The sequence below is a fragment of the Callorhinus ursinus genome, unplaced genomic scaffold, assembly GCF_003265705.2.
Source record: "Callorhinus ursinus isolate GAN/ISIS: 27379988/994484 unplaced genomic scaffold, GSC_fseal_2.0 scaffold3, whole genome shotgun sequence".
Lineage (NCBI taxonomy): Eukaryota > Metazoa > Chordata > Mammalia > Carnivora > Otariidae > Callorhinus > Callorhinus ursinus.
The window spans coordinates 27249893-27273683 of NW_027397065.1; the positions used below are offsets into that span (position 1 = coordinate 27249893).

At 40.2% G+C, this 23791-nt stretch overlaps 1 protein-coding gene and 1 pseudogene across 1 annotated transcript in view; one reads left to right on the forward strand and one right to left on the reverse strand.

Annotated features, from left to right (window-relative positions):
• Window positions 1-538: 538 nt before the first annotated feature.
• LOC141371827 (bublin coiled-coil protein pseudogene) lies at window positions 539-2771 on the reverse strand (annotated as a pseudogene).
• DCP2 (decapping mRNA 2) overlaps window positions 2764-23791 on the forward strand; it is a 55973-nt gene continuing 34945 nt past the window's right edge. The window contains exons 1-2 of the mRNA XM_025866895.2: window positions 2764-3006; window positions 20579-20730. Of these exons, the coding sequence (XP_025722680.1) occupies window positions 2954-3006; window positions 20579-20730 (205 nt within the window). The 5' untranslated portion in view covers window positions 2764-2953. The remainder of the gene's footprint in view (window positions 3007-20578; window positions 20731-23791) is intronic.

The window sequence follows — 23791 nt, forward strand, 5'->3', positions numbered from 1 at the left end:
TTTCCTGGATCACCTCCCACATAAACTACTTGCTTTCAAACCCTTGTCTCAGGGCCTGCTTCTGCTTCTTAGGAGACCCAAACTAAGACTTGTAGTGTGCCAGGAGGATTGAATAAAGCAAACAGAATACTCCTGCCTGTGCTCCCCTACTTGACTCCTAGAACACTTCCAGTTTGGTCTGGAAGGATTTTCTCTTTAGAGAGTTTGACCAGCTGGAAAGAATGACCTACAGATACTGACGTCATGTGTTCCCAACTAACAGCCCAGCCAGATCACCCTGCAGAGAAGCCCTCAGGAAACAAGTTCCACCTTCATGCTGGAAGCTTCCAATCAGCTTTTATAGCACTTAACTCCAGTTTTTTAGTTATGTACTTTTTAAAAAAGATTTTATTTTTATTATTTATTTGAGAGAGAGAGAACACACGAGTGGGGGGAGGGGCAGAAGGAGAGGAAGAAGTGACTCCCCACTGAGCAGGGAGCCCGATGAGGGTTCAACCCCAGGACCCTGAGCCACCCAGGTGCCCTTAGTTATGTACTCTTTTTTTTTTTTTTGCTGTTGGAGACCCTTTAATATGGGCGCTCAAGGCCTGGGCAGAGTGGGGAGTGCCGCGGAACTGGGCAGGCAGGCTAAGTGGGTGGGTCGTGGGCCCACACCTGACCCCAGGAGGGGATGTTGGGTGGTGGGGGCTGGCCCAGGCATGCCAAGGGGAGTACCAGAAGGGTGACTGAGGCAGGCAGACCCACCAGGGCCTGTAGGCCAGCCCTTGAGAAGGTATCTAAGCCAGGTGGTGAGTGCCCAGGCCAGAGCCTAGCCCAGGGAAGCAGGGTTTGGGCTGGTTGGGGGCTCCCAGAACCTAGGGACTGGCATCACTAGGGGCCTCCCCAAGCTGCTGCTGGAACTCAAGGCGAGTCTGCCGGTTGGACTTCAAGCAGCTCCAGGAGGCGGGCATGGAGGTGGTCGTTCTTCTCCTCTAGGTGGCCTAGACAGGAGTTGATCTGGTCCAACATGGAGTTGATGGCAGCATACTCTGCTTCCCCGAAGCCGTCGTCCTCGCCTTCTGCACCCGCCTCCACCAGCACGCCCAGGTCCCCGTTGGGGCCCGACATTGCAGGCTCGGGCGCCGCGAGGGCCGCACGATGGTAGAACCCAGCAACCCTCGCGCCCACAGCCGGCGCCGGGCCCTTAGTTATGTACTCTTACGTATGAGTGAATAGTTGAAGACTACCAGAAAATTTCCAATATGATAGATGGAGACCAAATTAATAGCAAAAAGCAGCTGAAAGGAAGAAGGCTATTCAAGAAGAAGAAAACTTTAAAAATGTATTGTGTGTGTGTGGTTTTTGTTTTGTTTTTTGTTTTTTTTAGAGAGGGAGAGAGGGACAGAGAGAGAATCTTAAGCAGGCTCCATACCCAGGACAGAGCCCAGTGCAGGGCTAGACATCACAACCCTGAGATCATGACCTAAGCTGAAATCAAGAGTCAATCACTTAACCAACTGAGTCACGCAGGTGCCCCTAAAAATGTATTGTTAATATCCTCACAGGGAGTAGAAATCTATGAAGCAAAGCTATGACACCATAGCAAAGAGGCATTTGAAAAACAGAAAAATAAAAACAGTATAGATGGCTGGAAGAAAAATTTGAGGAGTTCTCCAATAAAGAGCAAAAAAACAAAGATGGAAAACAGGAGAGTAAAATAGATGGTAAAAGGGCTCTTATATCAAGTTTGGGCTTGAGTATACATCAGAAGCTGATGTAGGGGAGCTATCAGAAGATAAAAGACGGGAGCCTGTTCATATCTGAACAAAAAGGAAGTAAAACTTGGGCAGTTGTACAGGCCAAGAATGGAGGCAGAGGTCCTGCTTAGGCAGTTCTTGCATTAATGAGAACTAATGAGCACCTGATGTAAAGACAGAGGGCATTTGGAGAGAAATTAAGAAAAAGATGAGAGATTAAATGGTGGAACGAACTGAAGTTGTGACTGAGCAGGTGGGTGTGTGTGGTGGGGGGTGTGTGGATCTGATGTAAAAGGTTAAAGAACGGATGCATCTAGATTTTTCTGCAAGATCCTAAATGTACTGGGCTCCTTTAAGCAAGATGAGAATCAGTGAGGACCAGTAGGTTGGAGTAGTGTGTGTAGGAGGTAGAATGCAGATTCCCAAGTTCAGGTTCAATCAGTATTTTCTCACTAGGTGTCAGATATTGGGATAAAGTTTTGTCTGGGTCGCCTGAGGAAAGGCAGAGGAAAGTCACCAGAAAAAAGACAACCCCCTTCAGGTGTTTGTAGTTAAGGAGGTACAGTCCTTGGCCTGGAGGGGATGGGGGGTGACAATGAATGTTTGTGCAGGATACTTGGTGACAGGAACTGTAAATGCACGCTCGCGGAGGACCGCCTCTGGGGGTCTGCCCTGTAGAAGAACGAGAGCCTTCTTCGTCACCGAGAGGACGCTCAGACCACGCCGAACCCTAGGATGTTGGTCTCGGAGTCTCTCAAGAAGACCTGAATCCTCTGGACTTCCTAGTAGTGGAAAGGAGGCATGGTGCGCATGCGCATGACCACCCCAGGGCTCGATCAAAGGCGGCGGGAAGTTGGTTTTCTGAGAAGCAACTGAGCTGCTTGAAGACCGATTGGAAATGACAGACCAATAAACAAACATTTCATTGGTTGAGCGTGCTCAGCCTCCCGATTCTCCAGCTTCCTATTGGACCTTTCAAGCAGAGCAGGGGCGTGACTCCCGGGGCTCCTCCCCGCGCTCCGGCCCAGCTTCGGGGTCCGGGGCTGAGGGAGCGGGACGGAAGTGAGTGGGTCCCTCCCCTTCCCCCCTCGTCTTCGCTGGAGCCGCCGCCGCTACCGTCGCTGCCCCCTCTCCGGCGAGCCGGAGTCTCCGTGCAGTACCCTTGGTCCCCGGCCGCGCGGAGCCGGGATGCACTGCTCCTGCTGTGGGTCCTCATCATGGAGACCAAACGGGTGGAGATTCCCGGCAGCGTCCTGGACGATCTCTGCAGGTACCGCGGCACTGCCCCGGCCCCCTTCGTCCCCTCCTCGTTTTCGCTCACTCTGGCCGACCACGGAGGCCTCCGCGTTTCCTCCCCCGCGGCCGCATCCTTGTCCTCGCTTTCCGGTCCCGCCGCTGCTCGCTTTCCCCGCTCGACCCTTCTCTCGGACGACACCACCCCTGTCTTTCCGCCGCAGCCTCCCGGTTTCTCACGGCCCCTCCGTCCTTCCTCCCGGGGCACCGGAATTTCCTCATTTTCTTAGTTCCCCAACTCTTCCTTTGCTGCAAGTGAAGCCGCTGCGCCAAACCCTGGGTCTGAGCGTTTTTCGGCTGCCCCCTCCCCCTCTCATTGTTTTGTTTTGTTTTTTTCTGCCTCTGACTTTTGTAGACCGTTCCCCCCCTCCCTTTTCTCATGCCTCAATTCTGTCCAGAGACCCCAAGGTTTTGAGTCTTAGTAGTCCCACGCCCCCGGACCTACGCAGGGAAGCAGTTTCAAACTTAACCTTTCGCCCGTGTGTTCTCACACGTTCCGTGGCATTTTCTAAATTGCTCTAAGGAATTACTGTCTTGTTCGTCCCCAAACTTATTGGAAGAGGGGGGTGGGTAGAGAGTTGCTTTTTTTTCATTCTTTAATTTTCCTTAAAGGAAATTCTCAACCGCTGGGTTTTAACGCATGGTATACTTTTGAGAAATTTTTTACTTTCTTCCCTCTTCAGATAGCCAAACGTAGGGAAAATGGACTTAAAGTATTTTCTTTTCCCGAAGTAAAATTTTTGATGCAGTAATACCCGGGGTTGTCGCCGGCTTAAGTGGATTGTGAAATAAATAAGTGAGTAAAAGGCTTTGATAAAATAACACCTTTTGAAGTACATTTACTGCGTTTATGTATAGAAATCTGACTTTTAATAGTTGTGTCGCATTCACGCCCCCCCCTTTTTTTTAAACGGGAAGGAAAGAACTAATACTTGTGGAGGTACTGTTATGTGCCAGGCATTGGGTGCTCCCTTCACATATATCATTTTATTTATTCCCCGAAACAAGTCCTGTTTGGTGCAGTTATTTTCATTTTCATCTGACAGAGTCGGTTTGTAATTTACACAAGGTCACATTTCTCATAATTCAGAAAATCAAGATTTGAAACCTAGGCCTTTTTCTCTACAGTGCCTGTGCTTTTCCCCCTGTGCCAGGTAGACGTTACAGAAAGTCAAGTCTAACATTTTAAACCTCACAAAAGTACATGTAGCTAACTATATAGACTAATTTTTGAACTAATAAGAATTAATGTCGCTGTACTTCTTTGGTGATGATATGATTTTAATTTTTGGAATATGATTGATTCGAACAAACCACTTAAGATGCACTTATTTTCTGTGATCCCAATTTCATAAGAAAAGATTTAATGTATGTATGTCTGTGTGGATAAATGACTGGATGAACATGTACAAGAAGTGAGATTATCAAGATTTTTTAAAGGATGTGTGTTTTTATAGTTAGAAAAAGTAAAGATGGGTGTGTTTTTTAAAAGGTGAGCATTAATTATGTATGGATTACTAGGGATACAGGTTAATAAAAAGATGGGTAATCTCACACTTTTTACAGGCATCTAAAATAATCTTTTTACTAGTATGGGTTTATTTTGTATACTACAGAGGATTACATCATTGAAAGAAGTCCTAGCAACCGTTATGAAGGTGATTGATTTTATGTGGAACCTGTTTACTCACAGAATTGTTGTGTTTTGTAAACAATACGTTAAACATCTGTTGAGTGTTAAAGATTCTTGGTTTTCCAGTGAGTTTAAGCAATTTTTTATACAAATCTTTTGGAATAGGGTAACATTTTTTTTTCCTTTAAGAAATGAGAGTAACATTTTTGTAATTACTGTGTTTTGGCTATATAAATAAGGATTATATGTTTAAATATTAGGGCTAGCTACTTGACTAATAAACCAAATAATCATTTCTTAAAAAGCTTAAAAATCATGCAATTTTAAAATTAGTGTTTATAATATTTTTGTTGGTAAATTTAAAGAATTTTAATGTGAACAATACATGCTTTTATGATTGTGGGTTTTTTAAGAAATTTACTAAGAATTTATGTTTAATTTCTATAAAAATAAAGCTTAATGGAAAAAGGTTAATTTTTCTGCTCTTTTAAGTACCTCTTGATTTATGTGTTTGGCTTTGACTCGTTTTTATATTTTCCCCAATTCTGTTGTTTATTATTAGTGTATTTAAGAAGTTTTTTGTTTTGTGTTATTGATTTCTGATAAATTACGTATTCCTGCTAATCTTGTCTACTTCAGTCATTGACCATATAGTAGTAATTTTTGGAGAAATGTAAAATTGAGAATAATTTTGATGTGAAAAATTATAGGGGGAGACTTACATTCTCAAGAAGTGACTTTATAACCATTAGACTGCTTATAACCTAAGACATGGAATGTTATTTTGCAGGTGGTTTCATATGCAACATTTCATTTACTGGGATACCGTGTAGCCATTAGAAATTCCTAAGGCAGTTAGCAAACAGTAAACTGAAGGAAAATACTTGTGTCTTGAAAGATGGATACAGTATACTATTGAACATAATACTTAGTCATTTGATGCCTTTTGTTAAAACAGATTTTTAAATGTTGTGTGTGTGTATGCACAAGGAAGTCTGAGAGCATATACACCAAACTGAAAAACACTAGTTATTTCTGGATAGAATGAAATTAGAGGAGAGGAAGGAAAGACTGTCATCTAAAATGTTCTAGTGAACATTCTAGTAACTTGTATGTAAAAAATAAATCTGCCCCATTTTATCGTGGTATTTTGCCTCTGTTGCACCATAATTTTTGACATTAAAAGTCGAAGAATTTTTCAATACCATTTAAATTAGCTTATTAAATACCTGAAAAGTATGTTTTTAAAGTAAAAATTGAAAACTACAGCTTGTTTCTCTTTTAAAGAAATGCTTGGAGTTTTTTTTTAAAGTCCCTTTAAGAATTAAATGGTGAAGCCACTCTAGTGTTAAAAGGAGAAAGGTATGTTCTGGCAACTAATGTTGCTGCTATTTTGGTGATTGTGTAAGCTAATCAAATAATTCTTGCTCATCTTCAGGTTGCCATTTTAGTGTTCAATTCCGCAACAGTTTTGTACTAATTGTAGTTCTGTTAATGTTCTATCTGTAGGAAAATTGAAAAGATGACATTTTGTGAGGTGGAGAAATTTTTCCCATAACAAATTATGGTGAAAAATATTTTATTTCATATATAGTACGTATACACACATATTTATTTATTTTTATTTTTTTATTTTTAGTAATCTACACCCAAATGTGGGGCTTGAACTCATGACCCCGAGATTTAGTCCTGTGCTCCTCCAACTGAGTCAGCCAGGCACCCCTGCACACACTTTTAAATCTTTAAAACAGATCAAAAACATTCATAGAATGAAAGCATCGAAGTGTTATTTTCATGTATTGAAATTTCCTTTTTTTTTTGAGAGCTAGCGAGCGTGTGCTTGCACACGGCGCTGAGGGGCATGGGTGGGGGAGAGGGAGAGAGAATCCTTTTACATATACATATATATGTATATATATGTTTTATTTATTTGACAGAAAGAGCACAAGCAGGGAGAGCAGCAGAGGGAGAGGGAGAAGCAGGCTATCCACTGAGCAGAGAGCCCGATGCGGGGCTCGATCCCAGGGCCCTGGGGATCATGACCGGAGCTGAAGGCAGATGCTTAACGACTGAGCCACCCAGGTGCCTGAGAATCTTAAGCAGTCTCCGCACCCAGCCCTATGCAATGCTTGATCTCATGACCCTGAGATTATGACCTGAGTTGAAATCAAGAGCCCGTTGCCTGGGTGGCTCAGATGGTTAAGCGTCTGCCTTCAGCTCCGGTCATGATCCCAGGGTCCTGGGATCGAGCCCCCACATCAGGCTCCCTGCTCAGCGGGGGTCCTGCTTCTCCCTCTCCTGCTCCCCCTGCTTGTGCTCTCTCGCTCTCTGCCAAATAAATAAAATCTTAAAAAAAAAAAAAAAATCGGGGCCTCTGGGTGGCTCAGTTGGTTAGGCGACTGCCTTCGGCTCGGGTCGTGGTCCTGGAGTCCTGAGATCCAGCCCCGCATCGGGCTCCCGGCTCAGCGGGGAGCCTGCTTCTCCCTCTGACCCTCTCCCCTCTCATGCTGTCTCTCTCTCTCTCTCGCTCTCTAATAAATAAATAACTAAAATCTTAAAAAAAAAATTCGTTGTTGCTTAACTGAGTGAGCCACCCAGGAGCCCTCCTTTTTCTTAAAGAAGTCAGCTTTTTTTTTTTTTTTTTAAAGATTTTATTTATTTATTTGACAGAGAGTGAGCGCGCATGAGCACGTATAAGGGGGAGCAGCAGGCAGAGGGAGAAGCCAGTTCCCTGCTGAGCAGGGAGCCCGATGCAGGGCTCCATCCCAGGACCCTGAGATTCTGATCTGACCGAAAGGCAGACGCTTAACTGACCGAAACACCCAGGTGCCCCAAGAAGTCAGCTTTTAGTTGTTAAAAAGATGTGCTCATGTGTAAGGTTAAAAAAAAAAGTCGAAGAGTTCAGGTGAAGTTATAAAAGAAAAGCAACAGTCTTCTGCCCTACCCCTTTTTATCTCCGTTCTGCTCTCCAGACTTGTACCTGTTTTGTGTTGAATTCTCCTGGTAGATAATGTAGTATTTTAAAATATGCTTGGACTAGTTTCTTGTTTTATCAACTTCAGATGTTAGATTGAGAATTTAGTTAACCTTGGTAGATAGGTGAGGGTTTAGTTTATCAAAAGCCACTGATGCCTTTGCCCTACTTCCAATATAGTTATATCACTATTTTAAATTGTTCTGTTGGTTACCTTTCTGCTTTATGAACTTATGGACAGTATTTTGAGTCTGTATTTGATAAGGTGGGGCAGTCAGTGCCCCATCTTTTCTTCCTTTTCCTTCTTACACATTCCCTCAGCTTCTGTCCAGGTGAACTTAAAAATTGATAGTATTTCCATTTTGTAACCTTAATGAGGGCTGTTACACTTTTTACTATAGGTTGACTGCAAAAGCTGAACAAGAATTATAGCATTTTTATACGGTATAACTATGTATGTATTTTTCACAGTAGAGGCAAGTTTACAGTGGCTAGGATTTTGTTTCTTTTCCCTCTAGCCATAGTTAGGATCCCTTCCGTAAAGATCTTGGGAGAGAATGCCAAAATGAATTCTCTTTCTTATATTCTAATTGGTCAAAATGATGCTGCCTTTTATAGTTTTTTCTTTTGGAGAAAGAAGCATATGCTTTCTTCATTATTTGCTCATTCTTTCTGGCTATTCTTTTTTTTTTTTTTTAAGATTTTATTTTTTAAGTAATCTCTACATCCAAAATAGGGCTTGAGCTTAACAACCCCAAGATCAGGAGTTGGACACTCTACCGATTTAGCCAGCCAGGCGCCCCTCTTTCTGGCTGTCCTTGAAGTCTATTTTTTTTCTTTTTGATTGTCTTTTTGTTCCAGTTTTGACTTTTGCTTCATATTTGGATTATGATTCTTTTGTACATTTATCTCTCTTCCCCATCACATTCAAAATAGCTTCCTCCCCTCCACCCCTGTCTGCTCCTTTATTTTGTCCTCAGTCGTACTCTTAGTCACACTATCTATGCTACAGAATTCTTTTTTCCTGGAGAGTGCCTTCTTGGAGACCTCCACTCTTCTAGCACAGTCTGGACTGGTTGTTCCCTAGACTTGCCAAACAACTGGCCTACTAGAATTCTCTTTCATGGCTCTGCCAGGTTGGGTCTATTAGCTCTTAAATCTCATGTTTACGCCTTCTTGGTTTTCTTGTTTTCCTGGTGCACATTCTAAAGTAATTTCCTTCGAAGGGGTCATTAGAAAGTAAACTTCTGAGTCCCTATATGACTAAAATGCCTGTTTCTCTTCCCACACTTAGGTTCTCAGGTGGTCCAGGGTTCACACTTGAGTACCAGGGTTCTAGGAGATAACCTCAACACTCTTTTCTTCAGGGCCAGTTTTTTCAATGTAATTTTTTCAGTGTCATGCCCCAGATTTTCCTTTGATGTTGGATGATTTTTGTTGCTGTTTCATATTTAAGGTGAGGTTATAAGGGGCTTGTTTATTGATAGGCTCTTTTATGTGAGTAGATAGGGTGTTAGCTCTTACACTGGGAATCCTTGAAAACCAGTTTTGCTTTGGGGTGCCAACACCCAAACCTATCAGCTGAAGTTAGAAAAGAGCCTCAGATGTTGTTACTCCTTCCCCCACTCTCTTGTAGGAGAAACTCCTGACTCAAAGGAGTGAAAGAAATATAGACAGTCTTCTCTTACATAAGTAGACCTTGCCCTTCCCCCTCTCCCTTTTTAAAAATTGAAGTACAGCTGACACAATGTTACATTAGTTTCAGGTGTACAAAATAAGTGATTTGAGTAACTCTCTTATGCTATGCTCACCACAAGTGTAGCTGCCATCTGTCACCATACAAATGCTATTAAAATACCATTGACTATATATTCCCTATACCATACCTTTCATCTCTGTGACTTACTCATTCCAAACTGGAAGCGTATTATCTCCCACTTCCCTTCACCCATTTTGCCCATCCCCCTAATCCCTTCTCCTCTGGCAACCATTAGTTTGTTCTCTGTATTTATGGGTCTGTTTCTGTTTTGTTTGTTCATTTGTTTTGTTTAGATTTCCAGACATAAGTGAAATCATGGTATTTTTTGACTTGTCTCACTTAGCTTCACTTGTTTCACTCTCTAGGTCCATCCATGTTTTCACAAATGGCTAGATCATTCTTTATGGCTGAGTGATATTCCATTGTATATATGTATGTATATATGCACATATATGTCTTTATCCATTCATCTGTCGATGGACACTTGGGTTGCTTCTTTATCTTGGCTATTGTAAATAATGCTGCAGTAAACAGGGGTGCGTGTATCTTCTTAAATTGGTGTTTTTGTTTTCTTTGGGTAAATACCCAGTAGTGGAATTACTGGATCATATGGTATTTCTATTTTTAATTTTTTGAGAAATCTGTATACTGTTTTCCACAATGGCTGCACCAGTTTAAATTCCTACAGCAATGCATGAGGGTTTCTTTTTCTCCATATCCTTGCCAACACTTGTTATTTCTTGTCATTTTGATTTTGGCCATTCTGACAGGTATGAGATGATACTTCATTATGGGTTTTTTTGTTTTGTTTTGATTTTTGTTTTTTTTTAATTTATTTGACAGAGAGAGGAATCACAACTAGGTAGAGCGGCAGGCAGAGGGAGAGGGAGAAGCAGGCTCTCCACTGAGCAGGGAGACCTGATGCAGGGCTGTATCCGAGGACCCCAGAATCATGACCCAAGCTGAAGGCAGACGCTTAACCCACTGAGCCACCCAGGCACCCCTCATTATGGTTTTGATTTGTATTTCCCTGATAATGAGTGATGTTGAGCATCTTTTCATGTGTCTCTTTGCCATCTGTATGTCTCTGGAAAAATGTCTGTTCAGGTCCTCTGCCATTTTTAATCAGATTATTTTTTTGATGTTGAGTTGCATAAGTTCTTTATATAGTTTGGATATTAACTCTTTATCGGATATATTATTTGCGAATATCTTCTTACATTCAGTAGGTTGTTTTGTTGTTTTGTTGATGATTTCCTTTGCTCTGCAGAAGCGTTTTATTTTGATGTAGTCCCAGTGGCTTATTTTTTGCTACTGTTTTCTTGCCTGAAGAGACATACCCAGTAAAATGTTGCTAAGTTTGGTGTCAGAGAAGTTAGTGCTGGGGTGCTTGGGTGGCTCAGTCAACTGAGCGCCTGCCTTCAGCTTGGGTTGTGATCCTGGAGTCCTGGGATCGAGCCCTGAGTCGGGTTTCCTGCTCATCAGGAAGCCTGTTTCTCCCTCTCCCTGCTGTTCCCCCACTTGTGCGCGCACGCTTTCTCTCTCTCTCAAATGAATAAATAAAATCTTTAAAAAAACCTGCCTATGTTTTCTTCCAGTTTTATGGTTTCATGTTTTACATTTAGACCTTTATATTGAGTTTATTTTTGTGTGTGGTGTTACAATGTGGTCCAGTTTTATTCTTTTGCATATAGATGTCCAGTTTTCCCAGCACCATTTATTGTAGATTGACATATAAATGTAGGTTTATTTCTGGATTCTCTGTTCCATTGATCTGTGTGTCTATTTTTGTGCTATTACTATACTGTTTTAATGATTATAGCTTGGTGGTATATCTTTTTCTTTTTTAAAGATTTTATTCATTTGTCAGAGAGAGAGAGTGGATGCACAAGCAGGGGGAGTGTCAGGCGGAGGGAGAAGCAGGCTCCCTGCTCAGCAGGGAGCCCATTGTAGGACTCAATCCCAAGATGCCATCCCAGGACACTGGAATTCTTTGGTACTGTCTTTGTCTGGTTTTGGTATCAGGATAATGCTGGCCTTGTAGAATGTATTTGGACGTTTTCCTTCTTGTTGTGTTTTTTGGAATAGTTTGAAGAGAATAGGTATTAACTCTTTAAATGTTTGGTGGAATTCACTTGTGAATCAGTCTGATCCTGGACTTTTATTTGTTGGGAGTTTTTTGATTACTGATTCAATGTTGTTACTAGGAATCAGTCTGCTCAGATTTTCTATTTCTTCCTGATTCAGTTTTGGAAGATTGTATATTTCTAGGAATTTATCCATTTTCTTCTATATTGTCCAATTTGTTGGCATATAGTTCTTTATAGTAGCCTCTTACAATCATTTGTACATCTGTGGTGTTGGTTCTTCTCATTCTTTTCTGATTTTATTTATTTGGGTCTTTTCTCCTTTTGAGTCTGTCTAAAGGTTTATCAGTTTTGTCTTTACAAAGAACCAGCTCTTGGTTTCATTGATCTTTTCTATTTTTTTTTTTAGTTTCTTATTTATTTCTGCTCCGATCTTTATTATTTCCTTTTTTCTGCTAACTTTGGGTTTGTTCTTTTTGTAGTTCCTTTAGGTGTAATGTTAGATTGTTTGAGATGCTTCTTGTTTCATGAGGCAGGCTCTATTGCTATAAATTTCCCTCTTACAACTGCATTTGCTATGTCCCAAAGAGTTTGGACTGTTGTGTTTTCATTGTCATTGGTCTCCCTGTATTTTTTTAATTTCCTCTTTAATTTCTTCTTTGACCCATTGGTTGTTTAGTGGCATGGTGTTTAGTCTCCATGTGTTAGTGTTTTTTCTAGTTTTTGTTTCTTTTTTTCCTTTTATTTTAAAATTATTTTTAAAGATTTTATTTGGGAGAGAGCTTGAGAGTGAGTGCATGCAGGAGTTAGGGGGAGGGGCATAGGGGGAGGGAGAGCTGACACAGTGCTCCATCCCAGGACCCTGAGATCATGACCTGAGCTGACATCAGACACTTAACCAACTGAGCCACGCAGGTGCCCCTGTAGTTATTTTCTGATAGTTGAGTTATAGTTTTATACTGTTGTGGTCAGAAAAGATGCACGATATGATTTCAGTCTTAAATTTACCGAGACTTGTTTTGTAGCCTAATGTGTGATCCATCCTGGGAGTGTTTCACGTGTACTTGAAAAGAATGTATATTCTGTTGTTATAGGATGGAATGTTCTGTATATATCTGTTAAGTCCATTCAGTCTAATGTGTCATTCAAAGACACCATTTCCTTACTGATTTTTTTTTTTTTTTTTTTTGCCTGGGTGATCTATCAGTTGATGTTAAGCGGGGTGTTCAGGTTCCCTGCTATTGCTGTATTATTGTATTACTGTCAATTTCTCCCTCTGTGTCATTAATATTTGCTTTATTTAGGTGTTCCAGTGTTGGGTACATAGATGTTTACAATTGTTACATCCCCTTTTTGTATTGATCCTTTTATCAATGCCCCCTCTTTGTCTCTTGCTACAGTATTTGTTTTGAGGTCTGTTTTATCTAATATAAGTATTTGTCTAATACAAGTATTCCTGCTCTGTTGTTTTTTTTTTAACCCCTTCTTCCATCTGCATAGAATTTCTTTTTCCATCCCATCACTTTCGGTCTCTATGTGTCTTTAGGTCTGAAGTGAGCCTTTTGTAAGCAGCCTGTTGCTGGGATTTGTTTTTTGTCTGTTCTGTCACTCTTTGTCCTTTGGAGCATTTAGACCATTTACATTTAAAGTAATTGTTGATGGAATACTACTCAGCCATCAAAAAATGAAATCTTGCCATTTGCAAAGACATGGATGGAACTAGAGGGTATTATGCTAAGTGAAATAAGTCAATCAGAGAAAGACAATTACCATATGGTATCATTCGTATGTGGAATTTAAGAAACAAAACAGGATCATAGGGGAAGGGAGGGAAAAATAAAACAAGATGAAATCATAGAGGGAGATAAACCATAAGAGATTCTCAATCATAGGAAACAAACTGAGGGTTGCGGGAGGGGAGGGGGCTGGGTTATGAGGTAACTGGGTGATGGACATGAAGGAGGGCTTGTGATGTAATGAACACTGGGTGTTATATAAGACTGGTGAATCACTGAACTCTGCCTCTGAAATTAATAATACACTATATGTCAATTGAATTTAAATAAAAAATCTGAAAAAATTATTGATAGGTGTGTATTTATTGCCATTTTGTTAATTGCTTTCCAGTTGTTATGTAGTTCTTCTCTGTTCCTTTCTTCTCTTGCTCTTTCCTTGTATTGAGGACTTTATTTGGTGTTATACTTGGTTTTGTTTGTTCTTATTTTTTGTGTATCTATTGCAGGTTTTTGGTTTGTAGTTACCATGGGATTCATATGTAATATCCTAAATAAATAGCAAACTTAAGTTGCTCACTTAAGTTTGAACACATTCTAAAAGAATTTCATTTTTACCACCCCTCCATGTTTTATGTATACATTGTCATATTTTGTGTTTTTGTTTTGTGAGTCCCCCTAACTAATATTTTAGATATAATTGATTTGATTACTTTTGCCTTTCAACTTTCATACTAGCTTTACAAGTCATTGCTCTACTACCTTATGTACGTTTGCTTTTACTCATGAAATTTTTTCCTTTCATAATTTTCTTCTAGTTATGGGTTTTTCTTTTTCACTTAAAGAAGTCTCTAGCAGGGCTCCTGGGTGGCTCAGTTGGTTAAGCGACTGCCTTCGGCTCAGGTCATGATCCTGGAGTCCCGGGATCAAGTCCCTCATCGGGCTCCCTGCTCAGCAGTGAGTCTGCTTCTCCCTCGGACCCTCCCCCCTCTCATGCTCTCTCTCTCTCTCTCTCTATCTCATTCTCTCTCTCAAATAAATAAATAAATCTTTAAAAAAAAAGTCTCTAGCATTCTTTAAGGCTGGTTTTGGTGATGAACTCCTTTCATTTTTGTGTAACTGTCTATCTCTTCTTCAATTCTGAATGATAATTTGCCAGAGAGATCATTCTTGGTTGTGGATTTTTTTTCTTTTTAGCATTTGAATATGTCATGCCATATGCAGGCCTTGTTTTTTGGCCTGCAGAGTTTTTGCTGAAAAATTAGCTGATAGCCTTGTGGGGTTTCCCTTGTACATAAGTGTTTTGCTCTTTCTGCTTTTAAAATTCTTTTATTTTTAATCTTTGGCATTTTAATCATGGTGTGGGAGTCCTATAATGCAAATTTTGTTCTCTTGATCCGAGAGCTCCCATAACCTATTCTCTCTCTTTTTTTTTTTTAAACTATTGAGCTTGGATACTTTCCATTGTGTTTTCCAGCTTGCTGCTTCTGCATTTTCTAATCTGTTGATTCCCCCAGTGTACTTTTCATTTCAGTTATTATATTCTTCAACTGTTTCTTTCCCCCCCATATGTTCTCTCTCTTTGTTGAAATTTTTACTGAGTTCCTCCACTCTTCTCTCCAGTCTGGTGAGCATGACTATTACTTTGAAGTCTTTGTCAGGTAGATTGGTTATCTCTGTTTCATTGAGCTCTTTCTCTGAGGTTTTGTCTGTTTGTTTGGAGCATATTCCTGTCTCCTCATTTTGCTTGACTTTCTGTGTGTGTTTCTGTGAATTGTGTAGAACAGCTACTTCTAAACCTGAGGGGAATGGTCTTGTGTATGGTTGTCCTCTTTATAGACTGTATGTGCCCAGTGACTTTTCCTGGCTGGAGCTTTGGCTGGCGTGGGCTAGGGGTCCTGGGGCACTCTGTGCTGGGACTGCCCTGGTGGGATGTCTGTAGCTGAATTGGGCATGGGCCAGGGTGGTCCCAGAGCTCTCTGCATAGAGTGTTCCCTGGCAGGACAGCTGAAACTGAAGTGACTGGAAGCAGAGGGAGTCCTGGGGTTCTTCATGCATAGGCACTCTGGCAGGATCACTGAAGCTGAAGTAGGCAGTGAGTGGGGTGGTCTGAGATTCTCTGCACAGAGGTATGTTGGCAGGATTTCTGAAATTGAAATAGGTGCAAGGTGGGCTGGCCTGGGATGGCCCATGCAGAGGCACCCTGGCTGGATGGCTGGAGCTGAGGCTGGGCACAAGTGTGTGTGTGTGTGGGGGGGGGGGTGTCTCAGGGCGTTCTGTGCAACGGGTTCTCTGGCAGGGTGGTTGGAGCTGAGGTGGGTGTAGGCTGGGGATTCCTGGGGTGCTATGTGCAGGGGGTGCCCTGGCATGATTCTTTTTTTTTTTTTGATTTAATTTATTTATTTGAGATAGAGTGAGCGAAAGAGAGAACACAAGCAGGGGGAGCAGCAGGCAGAGGGAGAAGCAGGCTCCCCACTGAGCAGGGTGCCCGATGTGGGACTCCAGGATCATGACCTGAGCCGAAGGCAGCTGCTCAACTGACTGAGCCACTCAAGCACCCTGTTTCTCCTTTCTTTAAAGTCCTATTTCTTATTCCCATTTCCAGCTTACCTTTCTTCACTTCAGGCTTTTCTGGATTGGATGGGAATGAGATTGAATTTCTTTGTCCTATGTACTTTCTTACCACATTTTAGGTTGTGGTTAGTGTCTAGAAACTTAACTAGAAATGAAAATTTTTGGTTAAAGATATAGTAGGTTGTATGCAAACATCGATTCCACTAAAAGAGTAAAGTTTAAAACAGACTTGAATATATAAAGCCACAAGGAAAGGAAGAATGGGTGAAAAGATGAGCAACAAAATTTGGTAACCAAAAGGGAATGTTGTATATGACTTAGCGGACCTAATAGACCCGAATGAGAGACTAGTGTAATAGTGTCAGTCTACTCTAGAATAAGAGCATATTGAAAAATGGCAGAACTGAATTTATATATCCTGTAAACATACTGAAAACCCTCAGCCGTCTTCCCTTGCTCAGCTCCTAGAACGTGGCAGAGCTTGGCCTTTACCCTCCAGGTCCAAGATGGGAAGAATCTTTCAGTGATCGGACTAACTCATGAGGATAGACCTAAAGATACTGACATTGGTGGTTCGTTCCTCAGTTAAATGGCTCAGCCTGATCACTCACTTTAAATGGTTCCTGATAGGGACGGCTGGGTGTCTCAGTCGATTAAGCATCTCCCTTTGGCTCAGGTCATGATCCCAAGGTCCTGGGATCCAGCCCCGCATCAGGCTCCCTGCTCAGCGGGAAGTCTGCTTCTACCTCTCCCTCTGCCTGCTGCTCCCCCGGCTGTGCTCTCTTTCTCTCTGGCAAATAAATAAATAAAATCTTAAAAAAAATTAATAAATGGCGCCTGATAGTTTGACAACCTTCCTAAATAGCTTTGTGGTCTGTCACTTAAATGTGAACATCTGAATAGGCCTCTTAATATGAAAGGTAGAGCTTAAAACTAAAAGAAAAAAGAGCAACTGGGAAGAATCAAACTATGCAGGTAGAGAAAAAAAAAACCCATATTGATCTCCTTAGAGAGATAGAGTTTTACAGTCATTGAATAACAGGAGAATCTGTAAAAGCATAATTTAAACAATTAAAACTAGCATTTGGAAATTAAAAATGTGAGAGCAAAACCAAAAATCTTAATAGATGGTTTGCAAAATAAAGTTGAGAATGTTTCTCAGAAGGTGGGGGTGAGGGGAGGAATCAGGTAGGAAATAGAGGAGAGTAAAGAATCCTGAGGATCCGTCCATGAGGTCCTTTAGCACTGAGGGGTGTGAGTTTCCAAATAGGCAAGGTCCATTGAATGGCCAGTGCAGTAGATAAAAAATAGACAACTGGGAAATTTCAGAACAATGGGGACAAGGAAAAACCTGAAATCTTCCAGACTGAAAAAAATACGCCAAAGGAATCTGAATGGCTTTGGTCAGTATCAAAATTGGAGGTTGGCAGGAGATAGCACTGTCTTCAAAATTATGAAGGAAAATGATTTTCAACCTGGAATTTTTTTTATCTAGCCTAATTGTTAAATATGAGGATGAAGATAATTTGAGATACAGAATGTATCTGTATTTATCTCCCTTGCATTTTTCCTCCAGAAGGTTTGGGAGGATATACTTCAAAGGAAAGAAGAAAGAAAATTGAGGAGAAAGACAGGACAAGAAACATGAAATCTAATAGGATAGAGGCCTAGGGAACCATGGGATGCCGGTGAAAGGATAGCATAGGATGATAGGTGTGTATCAGGTGTAGATGACAACTACCTCAGATTGGAACAGATCAGAAGGCTCAAGGATATTCGTCAAGATGAAACTGTGTTTGAATTAACAACTGAGAAAAAAAATTTAGGAAACTAGTGGAAGATTGAATTAGTGACAGGTATGATAGAGAACACAAAGTAAATGCAATGATAAGACATTAATTATGGGAAGAACGAAGGATTGTGCAGGAAAGGAAGAGTAATCCTAGCTTACCACGTGGCTTAGTTGTGAATTGCATTTACAGAGTCATAGTAATGTAAAGACTGAATGCTGATCTAACACTGTGGTTATCAGTGGGAGTGATTTTTGCTCCCCTCAGGGAACATTTGGTAATGTCTGGAGATCTTTTTGTTGTTACACCTTGGTGGGGAGTGCTGTTGACATTTAATAGGTAGAGGCTAGGGTTGCTGCTGGACATCATCCAGTACACAGGAAAGCTCCTCTCAACGTAGGTACCTGCTTCAAAATGTCAGTAGTGCTGAAGCGGACAACCTAACCAAAACTGATAGAATTTTGTTGGGTGGGTGGAGAGATGAAAAGGCTGTGTAGAATGGGAGTGGGAATAGAGTGAATTCCATAATGGAAATAATGCCCCAAACTGAGAAAATAAATACCAGAGTTTATTTTAGAGATGTGTTAAGTAAAATAAAATCAGACAAAAGAAGGTTAGTTTTTTTGCATTGCTGTTCTGTTTTACCACCCACTGGCCATTCTGAGAATCGGGCAGTGGTCTGTCTCAGAGTTCAGTTCACAATGTTCGTGGTATGTTGTTCGTAGTCTAATCCAAACTTGCGTAGCTTGGGGTTGAGCCTTAGTTCATAAATAATTTCCCAGGACCATTTTCCTGAGCTGTTTCTCTTTTGCTATCTCCCTGCTACTAATTGGCTCTTTGGGTCTGTCCTTTTGGGTTCTGTAGCCAGAGAGCCACTCTGGCACACACTTCACATGTTCACTGAGACCAAGCCACTGGAGGTTAGAATAAAAGCAGTGGAGATTGGCCCTACTCTCTTGGAACCACACAGTTCTTAAGATTCAAGAGGAAGTTTCCTGTCCCTTAGAGTTTTAGCCTCTGCGGGTCTCTTTTAAAGCCACTGTTGCAGCCACCTCTAAGCATGATGGCGTTGCTTGGGGGCTGGGGCATGGGAGAAAGGAGAAAAGAAAGGAAGAATTTTCCCCACCATCTCCAGGTCTTAGGAGATCTGCTTAGACTCCTCTCTCGACCCTTGAGGCAAAACTAGAAGGCTTCTGGGGCTCTCTCTGTCCCTGCTGGTGCTCACCTCCAAACCCCAGTCCAGCCAGGCGACACTGGAGGGTGGAAAAATGGTAAATTCACTTTGAATACTGTCTTCCTCAGTCTTCCTGCTACTGTTTACTTTTCACAGTCATCAAATAGCTGCTCTATGCATTTTGTTAAGGTTTTAATAGCTGCATTTTGGGGCGCCTGGGTGGCTCAGTTGGTTGAGCGTCTGCCTTCGGCTCAGGTCATGATCCCAGGGTTCTGGGATCGAGCCCCGCATTGGGCTCCCTGCTCCGCGGGAGGCCTGCTTCTTACCACTCCACCTGCTTGTGTTCCTGTTCTCACTGTGTTTCTCTCTGTCAAATAAATAAATAAAATCTTTTAAAAAAAAATAGCTGCATTTTATGGGAGGGACAGAGTGGAGTGTTTGTTTCATCTAACCAGACTAGGAACCTTTCCATGTAAGCATTTAAAAGATAAATGACTATCAGTATGTCACTTTCAATGTATATGTCAAACAGTTTGCTAGACTATGGGAATAAAAATATACAAAGATAGAGTACATTATCTCAATGAACTAATTTGGAGGAGTTTGTGGACAATAATAGTAAAAGCCACATAATTTTAAAAGAGTGGGAGTCAGAGTATGTAAATCTGTTCAGAGGAGGCTGGTGTATCTACATAAGAGAGTAGTGTTAGTCATGAAGGACAAATTAGGAATTTGCTAGATGGACAAGGGAAAGGAAGTATATATAGTATATGGACGATAGTTTAGGACATTTCCAAGAATTTGGTATCACTGGGTATAAAGAACTCATTGAGTAATCTTAGAGGTTGTGCATGTTACACATTTTATTCTTAGTATATGTGCTGTTTAAGCTCCCTTTCCCCATAGTTTTTCTATACTGAAATGTATGTTATTGTACCTATTTGTCTTACCATTTATATATTCATTCCCCTATTGGAATGTCACATTTTTATAATTTAAAAGCATGTTTTTGAGGTTGATTTGAAACATGGAAACCACCAAGAACATTTGCTAGTGAATAGTGTGAGTGATCAAGCTGGGTGATACTAATTTTTAATTTTTTTAAAATAAAAAACCAATGGATTTCTTTTACGTAGTTCAGTCTGTCTCTTGAAGTCATTACCAAAAAAGGCTATGCAGTGGAAGAAGCAATTGGTAGTTGCTTAATGAGTGCTGAAAATCCCGTTCACTTAGGTTTTTAAATTCTGACTTGTTGCACAAAGAGGAGTTCGTTATCTCAATCACATACAAATAATAGTGTACATTTATACTATATATATAAACTATTTCTCCAACTCCCTTCAGATGTACTTGGAAAAGACAATTTAGGATTTTAAAAAGTGAATATACTTTATTTTGAACTCAGGTTCTGCAGATGAGGTTATTTGAGAAGTCTAGTCTATTAATGAATAGTTGATTTCTTTAATGTCTCTTTGTAATACTCTAAATGTGGAGATTAAGCAGCTAACATCTTTCCTGTTTGAATGAATGTATTTGTATATATTCTTAGAAGGCCTCTTAAAAAAAGTTCGATTATAGGGGAGATAACTGTGGTAAACTGTTTTCCCAGCCTCCTCTTCCCTGTGCAGCATTGGTGCCGTAGTGGTGAGCATAGCTGCCTTCCAGACTCCTCTTCCTCTAGTAATTTTCCCCAAATTTTCCTTCCTTGATCAGCTCTGCTCTTGGTTCCTTTTTTATGTTGGTGGGTCAGGGGTGAAGCAGTTAAGTAGGTTAAAATCATTACCATTTGTAAATGTAATTTTAACATGTTTTTTGTTTTTGACAGCCGATTTATTTTGCATATTCCCAGCGAGGAAAGAGACAATGCTATCCGAGTGTGTTTTCAGATTGAACTTGCCCATTGGTTTTACTTGGATTTCTACATGCAGAACACACCAGGATTACCTCAGTGTGGGATAAGAGACTTTGCTAAAGCTGATATCCTTTTTATAATTATAATGACTGTCTTTCATTATTGCTAATAAAATATTTTAGCACAGATTTCCTTTTCATCATCTTTGAGATTTAAAACTTATTAGGTAAACATACTTGATTTTTAAAGATTGTCATATATAAGTAGTAGGCAGAACTTAATACTATTTTTATTTTTATGTAGAGGACCCCTTGAATGTGCACTGATAATCAGAATTAAATTTTATTTTCTCTTTCAGAAATAACTAGCCTATTTCTAGAACTGATCTGTTATTTTTACTTTCTTCTTGCTGTTCCATTTAATCAGATGATCTTTAATCAGATCACTACCTTTCTGGGATAGAAATTCTTAAATTATTGAATACTTCATATGTTAAAAGCAGTGTTTTTAGTTTTGTGGCAAATACAAAGAAGTCTTTGCTTGAAGTTTTTTTTACTCTTTACAAATAAGACAGAAGCTTGTCAGTTATAAAGGATACACTTGGAAATTTAAGATTATTATTATAATTATTTTTAAAGATTTATTAGTGTGCATGAGTGAGGGGAGGGGAAGAAGGAGAGGGGGGAAAATCTTAAGCAGACTCCCTGCTGAGTGCAGAGCCTGACACGGGGCTCGACTCTGGCTGGATCCCATGACCTGAGCTAAAAATCAAGAGTTGGACACTCAACGACTGAGCCACCCAGGTGCCCCCAAAATTTTAAGATTATAAAAGAAACTATGTCACAAGGCAAAAAAATCAATGAATTGCTAATAATTCTAGTATTAAATGTTTTTAGAATTTAGAAGGTTTTTTTTTTAGGAAAAGCTATATTTGTAAGGGAATACAGGATTTTATAAAGAGACAGGAGTGGAGAGTATGTTCCACATAAAGAAAAGGATTGAGCAAAATTAGAGAGTTGGAAAAGATAAGGGATATCTTGGGAAATAAATTAGTCTGTATTGAACAGACAGTTCTTACGGGGATACAGTAGGAAGTAGAGACGGCAGGTATATAGAGGGGATTTGTGGGTTCTTAAATCTTGAGCCAAAGTGATTTTTATCCTGTAGGTCATTGTTTTTAACTATGAATCATGTATTCAAAAGGAATTATACCCACAAATTCACTGTACTCTGCTAGAATTGGAATAAGAATGAATACCCTTATACTCAGCTCTCTATAATTTTCCTTGAGCTCCATGAAATAAGGACCCCCCCTCCCCCACCCAGGTCATTGTAAAAAATGGACCGAAACACTGTTCTAGATAACTGTTAGCCATAAAACATTTTTGAGCAAGGCTAAGGAATATTATGCAAATCATTTGAAAATAATATTCAAGAAGACTTACTTGAATAGGTTAAACCATAGGATGGGCTGTCAAATTACTTGAGGTCGTAGCAATAAGGTCCTAAACCATAGTAGAGGGACTACAAAGAAAAGACTGAAGAGAAATATCAGTGGCAGAAATGATCAAGTTGTTTGATTAAATATGAAGAAGTAAATGAGGAATCGGGGAATAGAAGTTCTGTTGAACATTTTCTTTGTTAAAGTCTTGGTCATAGATTTCTGTGGAGAAATCATGGACGACTTGGCTTTTAAGAAGCTCTAATTTAGGTATAGAAACATGATCAAAACAGGCAGATCCTCTTTGATCTCTTTTGCACAGACCTAGCCTTCTACCATAGCAACTTTACATAGTTTGGGGTTCTGGATAAAATTTTGTGTGTGTATGCATATGAATTTTAAACTTCCCTTGCTATTAAAAAAATAAACTTTTGTTTTAGTTATGTTTAATTTCAGTTGTACGGAGAAAAAACTTTTATTGCTGATGTGATTTCATTAAATAAGTGAGTGCTTACTTGATGCCAGGCATTATGTAGTGAACAGTGTGGATTTGGTCCCTATCTTCAAGAAGATGAAAAGAAATTGTTAGTGCAGTATGGTAAGTTATGATAGGGTACTGAAGGGCATAGAGTAAAAGTTAATAGCATGAGTTCTGGAGCCACATTCCTTGGATTAGCATCCCATCTTTGCCATTTCCTTGCCATGGAAGCTTGGGCAAATTGTGGATCTTTTCTGTTAAGAATTTTCTTTTTTTGTAAGTTGTGTGTAGTCTTGTGATTTGTTTTCAGTACTCCGGAAGGTGGGTATAGAACTGGGCATACTGGGTTGAAGTTTTGCTAGGGAGCTATCTTCAGAGAACAATGGGGCAAAGGAATTTTGGATATTGCTAAGAGGTTGATTAAAGTGGTGGGCCATATTGTTTAGGGAAGAAAAAAAATTAGCAGGGTGTTAATGCAGAGAAAGGAGTACAAAGATTGGTGTAGAGTCGTGGTACAGGGTAATTAGAAGAATGCAGTAGAAGATTATGGTCATGATGTTTTGTTTCCGACCAAACGGCTGGAATAGTTACAGTGATAGCAAGGTCTAGAATGTTGCTGTGGGAATTGGTCTGAGAAGTGGGAATGGACAGGACAAGGAACTGAGACTAGAGCTTGAGATGAGGTGTCCATGAGGAAGTTCGTATCATCCAAGATAATGGTAGGACTTTGGAGGGAGATTACTGTCTAAATGATTGTTTATGCCTAGAGTAGATTTTTCATGTTTATACAAAAATGTCAGTATAAAAAGAGAAGGTAAAAAAAAAATACTGGATTTTTTTTTAAAGAATGTATATAGTACAAGTGGACATGTGCTTCAAATTCTTTCTTTATCTAAGTGTAACCTATCTTTTAGAACTACGGTTGACCCTCAAACAATATGGGGGTTAGGGGTCCTGACCTTCTTTGTAGTAAAAAGTGTGTATAACTTTTGACTCCCCAAAACTTAACTGCTAATAGTCTACTGTTGACTAGGAGTCTTACCAATAAAATAGTTGATTAACTCCTATTTTGCACGTGACATGTATTACATACTGTATTCTCACAATAAAGTAAGCTAGAGAAAAGAAAATGTTATTAAAACCATGAGAAATATATTTACAGTTTTGTACTGTACTTACTGAAAAAAAATCTGCATATAAGTGAACCCATGCAATTCAAACCCGTATTGTTCAAGTGTCAACTGTACTGTGTAAAAGCCTAGTAACT